Here is a 14,441-nt window from a genome sequence, read left to right as displayed (position 1 = left end):
CTCATATTTGCTTGTAAATCCCTTGAAGTGGGGGTCCTGTATGAATTCTGCTGGTTTGGTGTGCTCCAAAGCTGAGGAAAAGGTTTTTTTTTTCAAGCTGACATTAAAACTGTCATATGTAAATACCTTTGATACACTTCTAAATTTCAGTAAAATAATACTGAAAGCTACTATTACTGGACGACAACAGCAAATGTAGGAAACTTTAAATGCCAGCTATTGGTAAATGCATCACAGAAGTTTTGTAATTGGATGGAAAGGCAGATGGTCAGTAGTTAGACTTTGCATCAGCAACATCAGATCATGGCATGAAGCAAGTATGTCATTGCTAGAATGGCAGTTTTTCAGATTAAATGTTGCTTCGTATTCTTAATTCTTCGAAGTACATAAAAACTGGGTATAAAACATTTGTTTGTACTCTGAACATCAGTTACTTATATTGTAAATTATTGTCAAAAGCTCCCTTGTTTGGTCTTCTACCTTTTTCCTTAAGACTTTCCTGGTATGTTGAGGGGAGTAGTAGAGGGGAAAGTATTATAGCAGTTTCTGTTCTGTGTTACGTAGTGCACGTACCCCAGAAACAAAACAACTCCCAGGTTGAGTGCCTGTGACATTGGGACTCTTTTCAGGTGCTGTGGTTTACTAGGAGATCTTCTCTGTTGTTGCCATGTACTTGGTATTAGATCCTGGAGTAAAGTATCAATATGTTCCCATCCTCCACCACAAAAACTAGAGCATTGATGAGCTGGAGAAGCATCTTTTGAGAAACATGGAACAGATTGAGATCGTCATGAACTTGGGGTAGGGGAAGGAGGGGAGTTCTCGATACCATGGACAGCTACAGACTCCTCGCCAGAACGAGGCTGCTATCTCAAATATACTGAAATGAGAAGAGGAACTGATAACCATAGTAATTGGTTCAGCATTGAAACTAAGGCAAAAATCTGAGCGCTTTGTCAGCCTTAGATTTTTTTTCTTAAGTGTCTGTTTGTCCAGCCAGTGAAGTTCTGTGCATGGCTGTCATGGGTAAAGCCCTTGCCTTAGCAATATTGTGACAGTAAAATCTTACTCTGTCCTACTGTGTTACTTCCTTTCTTACAAGCTTACAATTTTTTTTTTTAACTACATACCTAATTTACCACTTTCTCATTTAAGCTGTTTGGAATCTGTCACAGATTCGGACTCCTCTCACACTGCACAGTTCATACTCATTTTTCTACTACTTTTGACAAGGTATTTATAATGAACCAGAAGTGTGCAGCCTGCAATTAGACTTCTGTGGTGGAATCAAAGCCTTAGTTTGCAGGGTGGTTGTATTGTGGACCTAAAGAAGGCTTTCCTCACCTGAAATGTTACATTTTTTCTAACTTGTTCTAATAATATGCTTAGTTACAAACCATGACCTGCTTACACATTTATCTTTGCTATATGGTGTTTTCATTTTTTAGCTGCTGCGATTTTGTGTGTTTTGCCATGATGGCTTTCTAAGCTTTATAGAATTGTATATAGAAATGTAGACTTATTTTTTTTTTCTAATGGGGTAAACCTCTGAAGTGTGTTCCAGGTTACTTGATTTGTAGTGAGACACAAATAATATCTATGTTGCTATGTTTATGTTAGTGGATTGTGGGATACCTATTTTGCACCAGCTAAGCATCTTCAAAACAGTTCTTGTTATGATTTTCATATTTCACCTGACTTGAATTGCAGAAACACCTTTTAGCAGGTTATTACTGCACCAGACCCTATGGATGCAGTTAGAAGGGGGCTGTCTTTTCAGCTAATGTTTTCAGAATGGCTCTGGCATTAGTACGCTGCAGACTGACAGCTGTGCAGATTGAACACTGGCCCATTGTCTTGTCCATTGCAATTTCTGCCAGATGCAGAATTCTGCTAGAAGATACTTATTCCCAAAATTTCATTTGCAAAGATTTGCCACTGCGGTGCAGTTAATGTAATGCTACCAACAGAACATCTACGGGTTGCATCCTCTTCAGCAAATTGAGCACAAGGGTAGAATAATTTGGGTGTGAAGATTTGTATATCTGGCTTAATAGTACTTTTTCTTGTTCAAATAGTAAATAAAGTGTTGAAGATGACATTTCTGTAATAGAAAGTGGATTACTGATCTTTTAGTGAATGGCCACGTTCTGTTCATCTCTGTTTAAAATGTGTGCTCATCCTCATGATGTACCCACAGCAGGTGGTTTAGTAATGACCCATCTGGTATAATGACCCATTCTGTGGCATAATCCTCCAGCCGATGGATCTGTTCTTTGAAAAACAAGTTATTTTCTGAGTTAGTTTTCAGCTAGTTCTTTGATGAGCCCATGTGGGGCAGGGCTTGTCTGTTGCTGCTTGATCCCGGCAAGGCAAAGGGCTGCAGCAGGTTCAACCTGTGCCAAGGCAGTGCAGATCCAGCCAGCTGCAAGGGTGCACGCAAGGATAGAGGAGAAGCTTGAAACAAAGGCTGAGGAGAGGCCCAAGAGCTGTAGCTCCTGCGCAGTGCGGAGTTTGTGCCTCGTCAGTGGCTAGAGACCAGAGCTTGTGGCTGCTGCCCTGTCGGCAAACAGGGCAGCTGAGCTGTGCAGGAGGAAGGTGGCTGTTCTGCCCTGCATCAGCCCCCAGGAAGTCAACCAGCAAGGCCCTGCAGCTGCTGAGGATGGCTAGCAGCCAGCAGAGGGCTACTGAATTCATGGGGATGAGTCCTGCACAGCCCAGAGTGGGCACTGAAGAAGGGATGTCCCTGTAATGAAGGACACAGGCCTTGGTTGATGCACCTTGGACCATGACCCAGCTAGGATCGGTTCCAGCCATGCATGTCATCCCGAGGGATAAGCACTGGGATACAGCTGCCTCCAGACTGCCTCTTTTCTGCCTTTTGCCTTTTGTTGCTGTAAGGCTGTGCAGGTGCTTGGAGCTTGTGGCTGCTTCCATGGAGCTGTGCTGGAGTCGGCCAGGGAGAGAGGGGCAGCTCCTGGCCCCCAGCACCGGACTCCTTCCTCCCGAGCCCAGGGGCAGCCTGGCCTGAGCCAGACAGGGTGCCATTAACGCATCCAGGAGAAGTGCTGTGTTCAAAAAGGAGAGAACAGTTAACCCTGCTGAAGGCATGTGTTGTGCCCCGAGACAAAACCACAACTCTATGTCCAGGAATCCTGTTATCCCAGGCCCTGCATCAGACCCTTCAGAAACAAACGTTCTCCCAAGTACTGGAGCTACCACTTAGTTCAAATCCTAACTGACATTCCTATTAAAAATTGGCACAAATAGGTGAAAATAGGTGAGTGTCACTAAAATATTTTTCTATGTTGTGTGTCCGTCCCCCCCCCCCAACTCCCTGTCATTGAGGAAAAAAAAATCAGGTATATTTTTAATCCCCCCTGCTTCCCTGCTCCTTTGGATAGCAAAAAACAAGAACAATTTTATCAATGTACCGTCCCTGGGGCCTGTGTTGAAAGCCAATATGCATGGAGGTGTGATCGTAAGGAATGTGTAGGAGAAACTCTAATTAGATTTAGATAACAAAAGTAATCACCAGCCAACAGCTGATTTGTTTTGTTTTTGTTTTTTTTTTTTTGTAACAAAAATCAGAAACAAAGGGAGTTGAAAAATGTGTGTCTTTAGAAAACATGTTTGTTTTGAGCAGGTTGCACTTAGATTGCAGCAGCTCTACTGCGACAAGTGGAACTATGGTGACAGAAAGCTCTATTGCAACTCGTTAAGGTTGAAAAGTTGAAAAACTTCAATTTGATAGCATACAAAAAAATTCAATTAAAATTGTTCAACGTTCAAAACTAAAGTGGTATAAATGGCATCAAAAGATATGAATGTCAGGCTAGTGTTACAACAGCTTCACAGGAAAAAGACCAATTACAGCTCGATGTGGTATTGTAAACTCTGTGCTTATCAGCTAACCTGTGATGGTTAATTTCTTAGAACATGAGGGGTTTTTTACTATTTGAAACATAATTCCAGATGTTTCCCAGATATTTGTATAAGGTCCTCTAAATACCAGTTTTAAGACAGATGTTTAGGTAACTTTTGAATGATGATGTATTATGATTTACATGACAGCACTGAATGAATTTCTCTTTCAAAGTCACTGTAAAAGCCACATCTGAGAATACAGTTTTAGTTTAGTGTAGTTTGATGCATTATAAATAAATATAGAATAATCTGGAGTATGAGAAAAGTCTGCACGACATGGGGTACTTTAATTTAATAAAATCTTGAGATATACCAGTGTTGCAGAGCTCAGTAAAACACTGTCAGTAACCTTCGTCCTGATTCATTCACTTTCTCCTGCAATCTCAGTTTTTGCTGGGAAAATCCGTATAGCTGAGACATCCCGTGCTACTCTGGAGGATTTTAAAAGGTGCATTTGGCATTGGGTAATATATATATTAAGAGAGATATATACAGAATTGGCTATGTTCTTCATTATAATCGCCCAATTTTAAGGTATGGCAGGAGCAGTTTCACTTCACTTAAACTACCTTAACGGTCTTCGGTAGCCCGAGTAGGTAGTAGACATGCTTAAATGGAAACTGACCTTTGCCACTTCCATTTATTTACTGTTATTTCTGGGATCAGTGGTTGGCGGAAGGTCTGCTCCTGCTCCCCCTCGGCCTGTCAGGGGCTCTTACGTCTCTTGCTCTCCGGGGCGGATTTCCCCCCAGACCGTGAAGAAGGTTGGGTTTAGCGGGACGTGGCTGACCCCCGGCAGCCGAGCGAGCGCCACGCTGTGGCGGGGGCCGGCGGCGGCCGTTAACGGTCGCCCGCCGGCTTTGAAGGCGGCGCCCCGCCCCGCGGGCCGTTGACTTTCGAACGCCGCGGCCGTTGGTGCCTCCCCCCTCCACGTCCCTTCCCGCGCACGCGCGGCGGCGCTGAGGGGAGCGGCGGGGCGCGGGTTCGGCTGTTTGAAGGCGGCGGCGGCGGAGGTAGGAGTCTCGGCCCAGCTTCCCGGTCGGAGGGTTGGGGAGCGGCCGTGGGGAGTCGGAGAGCAGCCGAGGGGGCGCCCAGGTGGATCGGGGGTGTGGATGGCTCGCAGGGAAGCGCGGCTGTGGCACCCGGAGGTGTTTTGTGAGGGGTTGACCCGGCGTCGGAGCTGGCACGGCGGGCCCTCTGAGGTGAAACCGCCCTGGGAGCCGAGCGGTGCTCGGAGTGACCGGTCTCCCCGCCTTCTGCCACTCAGCCTGCGCGGCCGGGCAGCACCGGCGGCCGGCCCCGCCGCCTCCAGGTATGGCACCTGTCCTCGGCAGTGCTCAGGTGTCACATACCCCACCCCTTCTTTCGTCGTCTTTAAGCGTGTTTCTCTCTTTGTAACCTTAGCAAGTTCCTGGTGTCGGTGTCGATCCCTTTTTCTAGTTATTAATACCGGCGCGGTTCCCATCGTTACTAGCGGCCGAATTGGCCGCGGGAGCTGGCAGAGGGTGTGCAGGTGGCAGCTGAAGGTGTCCTCTTCCTTCCAGCCCCGTCACCCGGTGACGTGAGGCAAATGAGTGCTCAGGGCCAGAAGCTTTGATAGAGTTCAAGAGATAAGGGATGGATAGCAACTCCCAGCAGCGGAGTACGAGTGTGGAAAGGATAGAGTAGTATATCTGCGTTTTTTGAACACAATAACTTGTGTAAGCTTGTTGTAGAGGCAGGCAAGGAGCTAGTGGAGGGATATACAGAAGGGAACTGTCAGGTCAGCTTCATAGGGAGACCAGACAGACTTCTCAGCTGTCTTCATCTCCTTTCAGGTCATAAATAAACTGTAAAAAATCTGGGGTAGTGGTGTAGTAGCTGTGGTAGGAATAGGGACTAGGGGCAGAACATCCCTGGTTGAGAACTGCTCTTAGGTGTGGGATATTTGTGGCATGGAGTAAAGCTGTACAGCTCACACGGGCTGGAATAGAAAGGTCTAAGGTCTGGCTGTTTCTGGTGCCTGGCCTGTTGTTACAACCAGCAAACCTGGCAGTTGTGTAGCAGGCACTTGTGGTGCACTGACAAATACCAGAGCTGCACCTCAGCGTTCTGGTTTTTTTTTTTTAAAAAGGTCTGTCACTCTTTACCATGAAGGTGACTTATAAGTGGAAAATACTGCCTATTTGAGGCGTATCAGCTTGTTACAGCTGGCTTTTGCTATACAGCAGTTAGTTATTTATCTACTTAAACACTGACATACACTGTATTCCACGTATAATTGTTTCTAAACAGAATCTCGTATAATTAGCTGGATGAGCAGTGGCCTGATCGCTAGGTGAGGAGTGCAGTGTTATCAATGAATACTACTTTGATCTGCTTAACTGCTGGCAGAAACAGTATGTTGTATTATGTTTTCATCTCATCTACAGTATCGCTAATTAGAAGAGGATAAAATCACAGCTAATTAGCAGGTCTTCTATTGCTGGAAGATTTCTGAAACTCACCGTGTTACTGGCACAATTACACTTTTGCATTTTGAAAATACCTTCTAGTTTGTAATTTGCTTATACTGAGTGACTCTTACAGTGAATATGTATATACGTACATGCATATTTGCTACCACAGTTGTTTGGAACATTTAAGGAGAAGTATCTGCTCTGTGCAGGAAAGCATTCACCAGCTTCCTGATACTTTTTTTTTTTTCCTGGAAAACTTTTTTCTTTCTCTTTGCTTAACTCTATAATGTTGGGTCTTCCCAGTCTCTTCGTTGGTGTTCTCAGTCTCTGTGTTTCTGATAGCTATGTACAGATTTCTTTTCACTGTTGTTCACATGTAGACTATTTTCTCTGTGCTGCTGCCAGTGCAGGATGAAACTGAATTTCATGATTTTTACCTTTTGCTTCCCTGGTACGACTCTGGAGTAGTTGTCTAGAACAAATTAAAAAAAAACACAGGGTGCCTATAGTAAACATCTACATTAGCATTCCAAATGCTGTTTGAAAATCGATGAATAATAACTAAAAATCCAAGTGCCATGTCTCCTTGCGGTGCCTGGGAGGCCGCTGGGGCAAGGTGCCCCACACACCCTTGGCCAGAGCTGAAAGCAGAAGCCTCTGCCCTCACGCTGCCGACCTGGCTTTCCAGAGCTGCTCGCTAGCAGGCAACCACTGTCGCTCTTTAAATTTCTCAGTTGCCTGGGAAACAGAGCCGTATTTTTCTGTGGAAATGGGAATTTCGGTCCCTCTGGCGAGTGGCTGCAGGGTTATGAACGGCTCTGGAGCGAGTGCAGGCTGGCGGGCTTGTGTCTGCTTCAACCTGCGCAGGCTTGCAGCACAGCGCCTGGCTTTGCTCAGGGGAAACGCTGCCTGGGGAGGGTTACTTCTGCAGAGTTTGAGGGGATTCATCACAGTGCTAAGAAAAATTCTGTTCCTTCATTTTTATGGTGGCAAGTAGCTATTTTGCAGTTATAAAAATTTTTTTAAGATTAGTTTTATCTTGCCTGTTATGTAGCTCACATAAGCTAGATGTGTGTTCATTATAAAGAAAATTTCCCTCCTGTAACATTTCCTTTGAAGAGAACTACAGCCCTATATTTAGGAAAAAATAGTGATTTTAAACATAGAGTTTTTTTTAAACTATATTCATTCCACATATATAACAGAAAATAATGAATGAGAGTACTTACTAAGGATTCTTTTTTTTTCCTGTGAGCAAAAACTTGACTGATTTTTTTTTTCTTTTGTTTATGTGGAAGTGGCATTCCTAAGATTCATAATAACTTTATAGATAGATAAAAAAATAAAACCTTTAAATGTATTTTCCACGGGAACTAATTCTCAAAAAAAATTATCTAGACAGTGGAGTAGATTTGTTGTTCAGATTCCCTTCATTATTGACACATTTCTTTATTTGCAGTGTCTGGAACATCACTCACAAATGTGAAATTATTAATGTAAAGATCTAAAGAACCTTGTGTTGCCACAGTGGCTGATTGGAAAAGCTGGAAAATAAAGGTCTGTGGCTCCCAGTAAAAAGAGAAATAACCCCGTGGTCTTCAGTAAGAGCAGTGCAGTACAGGAGTAGATGTAGTGTCAAAGTGTTGTGAATGTCTTTTGCTAAATGTCTGTAGTACGTGATATTAATTCTCTTTAACTAGGAGAATACACTAGTTAGTTATAAATACTAATGCACTTCATCATTCTTCTTTTAAAGGCTGGTTCTTAAAAATCATGTGTCTCTAGTAGATTTCCTTCCAACTGTTCTCAAGGTCTCTTTATAAAGTGGAGTTCAAATACACGAACCAACATTTTATATTAATTAGCTGAAAAAATGATCCAAAGTGTGTTGGATTGATTTTTTTTTTTAAGCTGAATTAATCAAAATTGTTTTCAATATAAAGTTGACTTGCTCAAAAAACAACATACAAGTACCTCCTTGAATTGAACTTGATTTTTTTGGCTGATGATGCCCATTAGATTGTTTTTAATTTTATTTTTTTTTTAGTTATTATTCTGTCTTGTTTCACAGAGCAAAAGAAATCTGATCAGACTTTGTTGAACACTTTCACTTTTGGGTGTAACAACCTTGTCTTATAGAGTCAGATAAGTCACACGTATTTCTGTATAACCAGAATAGGTTTCTCTGTTCAGAGCTGATTTAACTCTCAAAGAACTGGGGTCTGAGTATATAGCTTCTGACTTCCATCTGGTTACCTCTGTGCCTTTTACAGGTACAACGCTGCTTCATTTATTTATTATAAATGGTTTATTAGTTAGTGTCAAATTTAACCCTTAGTGACTGTCATGATTCCAAATGCAATTTAAGGGTTTTATTTTCAAAGGAGAGTATATTTAACAATTCACTTCCTTTTAAGGAGATTCACTTAAAATAAATCAAACTTTATTAATCTCAGTGTCAATGAGAAATGCTGATAGATCGATGCAAAAATATGTTAATATAATAAAAAGCTTAGGAGGGCACATCTGAATGAAATAGCTTCCTTAAACACCTCTCATAGCTAATTATCTTCCTGACTGAATCGGACAAAGGTTCAGTAGCAGTTCATGCAGCTGTGTTAGCCCAGTTGCATGTTATTGTTTTCAGATTTAGAGTTAGACCCTAAATTGAGAGTCTTTGATACTAAATCCTTGGGCAATTTCTTTTTGCAGTGTAGCAAAGTCTACAGAGTTGACTAGAACTGATGAAGGGGACAGGAAAATGTGACAAAAAGATAAAGGAAGTTCATACTAATTTCCACATTTTTTTAACAGAATGAAAAACAGAATTATGATTTTTTTTTAATGAAAACTGGCATTAGAATTATTGATGTTTGTGACCTTACAGTGTGATTTCACTAAGCTGTCAAAGAAAAACAAGGCAATATTACAAAGGACGGAAAACGAAAGTTAGATTTTTTAGTTTTGTGCTTAAAGTAATCCAGGAATAACACCACGAGTGTAATTACTGTTAGTGGTATTGTAATTAAGGGCCACTGAGTTAGATTCTCATTTGTGCCAGAACCTAGTGACAGATTTTAGTAAATTAGACTGCTTAATACTCTCATGAATATTGCAAAAGTAACAGTCAAAAAAAATTAGGGCAGAAAAAAAGTTTCTGTACTTACTGCTTTATTCTTATGTTGACAATGTTACTCATAGTGAGAGAAAATTTTCATAGTTTTGAGGTTATTTAGAAACTATAGTTCTAACTTTTATCAGTCTCTTCTATTGTTTCCCACTGTAAGAAATACCTAGTAGCAGATTGCTGCTTTTTCTAGCTTTTTAAGGCAAAAGTTGAATATGGGTGAACACTATCTTGTCACTTAGATTGTAAGTGCGGATCATAATTTGCTGATATCTTTGAACCATTGCTTACTTTCATTCTTCTTTTGTGTTGGTTTTTTTTTTCCCCCCTTATCAATATGTAGGTTAGGTTGCTGGTCACTAAATGTCACGTGAGGCACTTAGGCTAATAAAATGATTTTAAATGATTTGATTGTAAAATGATGTTAAACTTTTTTTTTTTTTTTTTGTAGGACATGCATCACTTTGAGGAAGAATTAACGTGTTCCATTTGCTATAGCATATTTGAAGATCCACGCGTTCTGCCCTGTTCCCATACGTTTTGCCGGAATTGTCTGGAGGGTGTTATTCAGCTGTCAGACAACTTTTCCATTTGGAGACCCCTGAGACTCCCTCTGAAGTGTCCTAATTGCAGGAGTATTGTTGAAATTCCAGCCGCTGGTATCCAGTCGTTGCCCATCAACTTTGCATTGAAAGCTATTATTGAAAAATACCAACAGGAAGATCGCTCTGATGTTGCAACCTGCAGTGAACATTACCGGCAACCGCTGAACGTTTACTGTCTTTTGGATAGAAAATTGGTGTGTGGCCATTGCCTTACAATAGGGAAACACAACGGCCATCCCATAGATGACCTTCAAAGTGCCTACCTAAAAGAAAAGCAGAATTCTGGAAAAATTCTCGACCAGCTGACTGATAAACACTGGACTGATGTATGTTTGCTCATTGAAAAGCTGAAAGAACAGAAGTCGCAGTGTGAAAGCATTGTTCAGGAGGATAAAAAAGCAGTAGTCCATTATTTTAAGAAACTTAGTGATACCTTGGAGCACAAAAGACAAGCTCTGCTGACTGCCCTGGATGAAATCAACACACGCATTTTGGAAGAATACGAGCCTCTCATTGAGAAGTTGAAAAAAATAAGGGAAGAACAGCTTGAATTAATGTCACTGAATACAGCTATTCAAAAAGAAGAGTCCCCACTTATTTTTCTTGAGAAGGTGGATGATATGCATCAACGTATAAAAGCTTTGAAACAGAAGCAACTACCGGATGTTAAACCTGTGGAGATTTATCCGAGGGCTGGGCACCTGTTGAAAGATGTGTGGTCTAAAACTGAAATCGGTCACATCAACAAGATCGTCACTCCAAAAATAAATCTGATTCCGAAAAGGAAGTTACGCAGCAAAGGCAGTGGAAAGGAAGGAAAAGAATCTAAAGTGCTCCTCCAGGCTGTAAATCCTTTAGCTGTCCTGCTTCTTTTTATAATGCTGGTAACTCTGTGTTCGTTTCACAAAGTGGTATCATCAGCTGTAACTGAAGCTACTCCTGCTCATATCTCCGCGTTCTTGCTGCTTATTTATCAAGATTTCTGTACCCATTTGCAGAATATGATGGATGTGCTGTGCCATGCATTTGATTTACTGGTAGAGTTTTTAGGGAGGATTGTTTCTCTTAAGACTTTTCAGTGACTAGTTTAAAAGCTAGTGTAGGAATCCCCAGGATGTTTTTTAATTTCTACTTAAAAGCTGGATTGTTAAAGCTCTACACTTTTCTGTTTCCGTATCCTTTCTTTTTCTGTATTGTATAGATTTCCTCTTAGCTAACTCTTAGTTAACTGAGAAGATTTGCAACAAAACAGGCTTCCTCTTCTGCTCACACCATACGGTCGGTTGGTAGGGGTTTGTTTAAACTGGGAGCTGGTGAGAAACAGTGTCTGTCTAAGAAACCTCCAAGCAGTTTACGAATTGTAATCTGGAGTCCTGTTCGTAAAAAATCTTTAAACATCTACTACCTTTTTCCCCCCCCCCGGTAATGTAATTTTAAATTGTTTTTTAAATAAAGCCACTTTAAAGGTTAAAAAAACACCACAGGCTGCAAACGGGCTAGTCCAGGACAGGTCAGGCACTAGCTCTGGTGTGCATAGAACACCTGGTGTTTTACTGACCTCTCTGAATGTATTTTAACTGATACACCTCCGTGCTTTAAAGCATATATTCATTTGGTTTCATTTGGCTTGTTCCTGGTTACTAGTGGGTGACGTGATTTCATCTGTTTGGGTTTTTTTAACCTCTCTTTAATAACTTTGTGTCTTTGAAATGGTTCTCTCCACTTTACAGAGCAGTAACTGTTGCGCTTGTGGTGAAATGCTGCAGACAGGTTTTCAGTGACAGCTATGCACAAACCAGGTGTGTGTTTAGTCTGCTTACAAACATGAGCCCTGAATTTTTGCTAAATCATTTAATAGGTAGTGAAAATAGATACATAAGCAGCAAAACTCCCACTGCAGTCAGTGGTATAAGGATTTCAAACGTTGTCAAGAGCTTTTGAGAACGACTTGACGATTAATGTAAATTTATATCGAGCTTTTCAGCACAAGTAACAGAGATCTTTACCTTGACAGAGGAGAAACACGATAGCACTCAGATGATCACTGACGCTTTGCTACTTCTGAGGTGATGCTGCAGTCTAAACTGTGCTCAGGAGCTATATCCCCAGTGAGAGCTGATTTTGGCCTTCAGTTGTTAACAGGCTGATTACAGCAAGTACTGGGACAGCCTTGGAGAGCTGCAGTTACGACAGCAGAACACGGGTGAGCTTACAACTCTCTAAAAACCCCAAAATGAGCATTCGCCATGGCTAATTGTATTTGACTTGATAAAAATAGTAGCATATTCTAGATAGCAGCGTTCCTTGGCTGTTGTATATTTTTAAATAATAGAATTTGTTTAAATAGTGAATGATTTCTGAGGCTAGCTTTTAACTACGAGGTGTTTTAAAACCCTTGTGCAAACCAAAACTTGCCCATGGCTACCAGCTAGTACTAGTGGGATCCTGCAAAATACCAGTTGCTGCCAGGTCAGCCCTCAGATGCGATGCTGATACATTCCTTAAATAAAGATCCTAATAAGAATATTGCCATCCTGATACTGCTGTATTGATAAAACCCCAAGTCCAGCCACACGGCTACTGTGCAGCTCGGTGGATTTGCCTCTCTGCGGTTGGTGGAGGCAGGAGCCAGCAGCACGCAGAGGGCTGGGCCTTTGCCTGTGTGTGAGGAGCTGTTTCTAGAATTTGTACATACGTTTTCTGTAACATTTTAGAGTTACAAAGGCAAATCCCACGAAAACTACTGGTCAGGGTTTGAAATAGCGTTTGGGTGTATTCTGAGACTGCATAAATGCTGTCATATTAATTTCTCAATAAAATCAGGAATTTGTCTTAAGCCCTGGTAGAAGGCTGTCACTTGGTATGTCAGTCTCTTAAAACCCGGTGCTACGTGTCTGTCTGCTACTACGTGGTGCTTTTTTAACTTACCTTCCTTTTATTTCCTGACTTTTAAAAACTTACAGAGTTTGTAATGCAACTTTATTTTTCAAGACTAGAGGAATTTATAAAATGCCTTTACCACCGATTGAAACGTTTAGTACTTGTACTTATAATGCAGTATGTTTTAATAAATTTGCATACAAATAAAATATATTCTTACAATAGGATGGCTAACGCCTCAATTTCCTTACTGCACAGAAGCTTCCCTGTGCGTCTGCACAGCTCTGACACAAGACGGAGCAGGACTGGCTGGCCTGCAGTGCTCTCTTGTTGCTCCTTTTTCTACCAAGTGCCCTGTTTTTGTTTTTTTTTTGCAGTGTGAACTTCAGGAAGGTTCTCTCAAATGGATGGCCCCAGATGGGTTAATGTGGATTTCATGGCCTTTCATGATGCCCACCACAGGCCTGTTTTACTGATTTTTCTGTTGGACAGCGAGTTAGTGCGTACCAGTATCTGGCTGAGCTCGCGCAGGAACTGCTGGAGTGCAGCGTAGGCACCTTCTGGGAAGTGCTGTAAGTTATTGTCCGTACCTGTCACCTGCCCCGCCGCAGCTTCCCTTTCTGCATTATACACTTTATAACAAATTATTACAGTCCTTCCCCCGCCCCCCCCACTTCAGTTTTCCACACCAGCTCCATGTTGATGATTTCAGGTGAGGGTGAGGCTTTGGCTGGGTTTGGGTCCCTCACGCGGTGTTTAGCTGCACTGGGACTATGAGAACAAAAGCAGGATAAACTGACTGGGGTTCTGTAAAGCATGCCTGGTATGGAAATAGCAGAAGATGGCAAAGGGAACAGCACAATGAGCTGGAGGTCTAGGGCTGCTCACAGCTTTGTTACCCCAGCCTTTTTCCTGAACAGTGGCACTTCTAGTTCAGGGAGCTGCACCAGTGCAAGTGTGTGAGGTACTGCCCTGATTTTTGGAACAAAACACATGGTTTCAGTTCTTGAGGTACAACAAAAGATCAGATTCAAAGCAAAACCCGTACACTGAAGCATTGACAGGACACCAACGGAAGTGGAGACCTGTCTATAACAGCCAAGGGTTCAGCGGTATCAACCTTGCCTCTTTGTAGGAAGGACTGAGAACAGCAGAAGCGAGCAGATGGTAATGACTGTGTTAATAAACCTGGAGTGTGCAATGGCCAGGGCCTGAGAGGGAGGGAGGAGTTGTCCCTGCGGGAGGGGAGAGGAAAATAACTGAAGAGCAGCTTTGGAAACGGAACCAATTCATTACAAAATGGCTACAAACGGCCGATTCCCAGACCATGCAGCAGTACATTTGACATCCTTATTATATACATGTAAATTATTTAGTATGACTTTAAAAATTGCTTTAAAATTTTAAATGACTTTAAAAGCAAATTGTTTTTAAATGTCACTGGAGTGTACTGTAACATTTTAT

At 42.0% G+C, this 14,441-nt stretch overlaps 1 protein-coding gene across 6 annotated transcripts; it reads left to right on the top strand.

Moving 5' to 3' along the window:
- Positions 1 to 4,869: 4,869 nt before the first annotated feature.
- Positions 4,870 to 13,650, top strand: TRIM59 (tripartite motif containing 59). Of its 6 annotated transcripts, XM_063339397.1 has the most exons (4): positions 4,947 to 5,239; positions 9,944 to 10,942; positions 11,828 to 11,896; positions 12,112 to 13,181. In XM_063339397.1, the coding sequence occupies exons 2-3, from the start codon at positions 9,947 to 9,949 to the stop codon at positions 11,876 to 11,878; spliced, it is 1,047 nt and encodes a 348-aa protein (XP_063195467.1). In that variant the 5' UTR covers positions 4,947 to 5,239; positions 9,944 to 9,946; the 3' UTR covers positions 11,879 to 11,896; positions 12,112 to 13,181. The 6 variants fall into 6 exon arrangements, 5 of the variants coding, with proteins under 5 accessions (XP_063195464.1, XP_063195467.1, XP_063195465.1 ...); XR_010071700.1 differs by adding an exon at positions 13,355 to 13,483 and having other exon boundaries at positions 9,944 to 12,300; XM_063339395.1 differs by lacking the exons at positions 11,828 to 11,896; positions 12,112 to 13,181 and adding an exon at positions 13,355 to 13,650.
- The last annotated feature ends 791 nt before the right edge of the window (positions 13,651 to 14,441 follow it).

The sequence above is a fragment of the Chroicocephalus ridibundus genome, chromosome 6, assembly GCF_963924245.1.
Source record: "Chroicocephalus ridibundus chromosome 6, bChrRid1.1, whole genome shotgun sequence".
Classification (NCBI taxonomy): Eukaryota; Metazoa; Chordata; class Aves; order Charadriiformes; family Laridae; genus Chroicocephalus; species Chroicocephalus ridibundus.
Note: the sequence above shows the minus strand (reverse complement) of the source record. Positions and strands in the feature narration are given on the sequence as shown.

Excerpts from the sequence above, each read along its gene's own strand:
- TRIM59 (XM_063339394.1), top strand. The coding sequence starts at position 9,947 with ATGCATCACTTTGAGGAAGAATTAACGTGTTCCATTTGCTATAGCATA.